This window comes from Bidens hawaiensis, unplaced genomic scaffold, assembly GCF_021521415.1.
Source record: "Bidens hawaiensis isolate Kalapana, Puna unplaced genomic scaffold, B.hawaiensis_p1.1 tig00027998_1, whole genome shotgun sequence".
NCBI lineage: Eukaryota > Viridiplantae > Streptophyta > Magnoliopsida > Asterales > Asteraceae > Bidens > Bidens hawaiensis.
The window spans coordinates 259623-262289 of NW_027494540.1; the positions used below are offsets into that span (position 1 = coordinate 259623).

General features: G+C 36.2%; 1 protein-coding gene across 1 annotated transcript; it reads left to right on the plus strand.

Moving 5' to 3' along the window:
* The first annotated feature begins 244 nt into the window (after positions 1-244).
* LOC143576121 (uncharacterized) lies at positions 245-694 on the plus strand. Its single transcript, XM_077060299.1, has one exon. It carries the CDS (start codon positions 245-247, stop codon positions 692-694), a length of 450 nt encoding a protein of 149 aa, XP_076916414.1.
* The last annotated feature ends 1973 nt before the right edge of the window (positions 695-2667 follow it).

Here is a 2667-nt window from a genome sequence, read left to right on the forward strand (position 1 = left end):
ATTACCAGTCGTGATTACTGGTACGTTTCCTATTAATAATGTTTATGCTAGGGTTTTATTTGACTCAGGAGCCAATCAAAGTTTTATAGATTATAAGTTTTGTAGTCTATTGAATGAACCTCTAGCTAAACTAAATAATCAATATGAAGTAGAAACGGATAATGGAAACTTAATCCGAATATCTGAGGAATTAAATAGTTATATTATCTTAGCCGGATATGAAATGCCAGTGCAATTGTTACCAATGGAGTTAGCTGGATTTGATGTTATTTTAGGGATGGACTGGTTAGCTGCCAACCAAGCCCGAATACTATGTAATGAAAAGACTATTGAAATTCTAACTCCAAACAATAAAATGATGCGAACAGCTGGCGATAAAGATTCTGGTAAGATAGGAATCATTTCAAAAATAAAGGCTAGTCATTGTTTGGGAAAAGGTTGCTTAGCATTTATGGCTTATGTAACCAAGGAGCCCGAGCCTAAGAAACAAGAAGAGGTCCCAATTGTCACTGAATTCAAGGATGTATTTCCTAATGAATTGCCTGGAATTCCACCCGATCGAGAAGTTGAGTTTAGAATTGATTTAATTCCAGGAACAACTCCAATTGCTAAATCTCCTTATAGATTAGCACCGACTGAAATTAAAGAACTGAAAAAGCAGTTGGATGAGTTGTTAGAAAAAGGATTCATATGACCAAGTTCTTCACCCTGGGGAGCTCCAATATTGTTTGTTAAGAAGAAAGACGGATCAATGAGGATGTGTATTGATTACCGGGAATTGAATAAAGTCACGATCAAGAATCGATATCCGTTGCCAAGGATTGATGATCTATTCAATCAATTACAATGTGCAAGTTGTTTTTCCAAAATTGATCTAAGATCCGGGTATCATCAATTGAAAGTTCAAGAAGAATACATATCCAAGACAGCATTCAGGACCCGATACGGACATTATGAATTCACTGTTATGCCTTTTGGACTCACTAATGCTCCAGCGGCTTTTATGGATATGATGAATCGAAACTGCAAGCCTTATTTAGATAAGTTTGTTATTGTTTTCATTGATGACATTCTTATCTATTCCAAAACAAAGGAGGATCATTAGACCCATCTAAGGATCATACTGGAAACATTAAGAAAGGAAAAGTTGTATGCTAAATTCTCTAAATGTGAGTTCTGGCTGTCCGAAGTCCAATTTCTTGGGCATATTGTTAATGAGAAGGGCATTCAAGTTGATCCAGCAAAAATTGAAGCAATTACTAAATGGGAGAAACCCAAAACTCCGACTCAAGTAAGAAGTTTTCTGGGTTAGCTGGCTATTATAGAAGGTTTATCCAGAATTTCTCTTGGATAGCGGTTCCATTAACTTCACTTACTCGGAAGTCTGTGAAATTTGAATGGGGACCGAAGCAAGAAGAGGCATTTGAAACTCTTAAACAGAAATTGACAAATGCACCTATCTTAGCCTTGCCTGAAGGACAAGATAACTTCATTGTATATTGTGATGCTTCACATACAGGATTGGGATGTGTTTTGATGCAAGGGAAGAAGGTAATTGCTTATGCTTCACGACAGTTAAAAGTTCATGAAAAGAATTATACTACACATGATCTTGAACTTGGAGCTATAATTTTCGCGTTGAAATTATGGCGACATTATTTATATGGTGTAAAATTCACCGTTTATACTGATCACAAAATTCTAAAGCACAAATTTGATCATAAAGAATTGAAAATGACACAGAGACGATGGATGGAGACGTTAAATGATTATGATTGCGAAATCATTTATCATGAAGGTAAAGCTAATGTTGTGGCTGATGCTTTAAGTAGAAAAGAGCACGAAAAGCTAAAAAGAGTACGAGCTTTGAGGTTAGAACTCAAAATTTATCTATTAACTGAAATCAAGGAAGCTCAGAAGTTGGTACTAGAAGAAAATAACATAAAGGCTGAAAAAGAAAATGGAAAAATAGATCAATTAGTTAAGGGTGACGATGATATACTCAGATTAGGGAAAAGAATCTAGGTGCCGATAGTTGGAAATCTACGAGAGAAAATATTAGAAAAAGCTCAAAAATCTAAGTATATGATGCATCCGGGAAGCGATAAGATGTATCATAATCTCAAGGATGAGTATTGGTGGATCAGAATGAAGAAAGAGATTGCCTTGTATGTGGCTAAGTGTTTGACATGTTCAAAGGTTAAAGCCGAGCATCAAAATTCGTTGGGTTTGTTAACACAACCTGAGATCCCGATATGGCAATGGGATATGATTACCATGGATTTTATTATGAAATTACCTAAGACATCACGACAAAATGATGCTGTCTGGGTCATTGTTGATAGACTGACCAAATCAGCCCATTTCATTCCAATTCAAGAAACATATAGCATGGATAAATTGGCGCAACTATATGTGGAAAACATTGTATCATTGCATGGTGTGCCGTTGTCAATCATATCTGATAGAGATAGTCGCTTCACTTCCAACTTCTGGAGAAGTTTTCAAAAAGCAATGGTTACGCAGTTAAATTTGAGTACTGCTTATCATCCGCAGACAGATGGACAAAGTGAGAAAACAATTCAAACATTGGAAGATATGCTTCGCGCTTGTGTTATAGATCTAGGTGGAAGCTGGGATACTCACCTAGCGTTGATGGAATTTTCG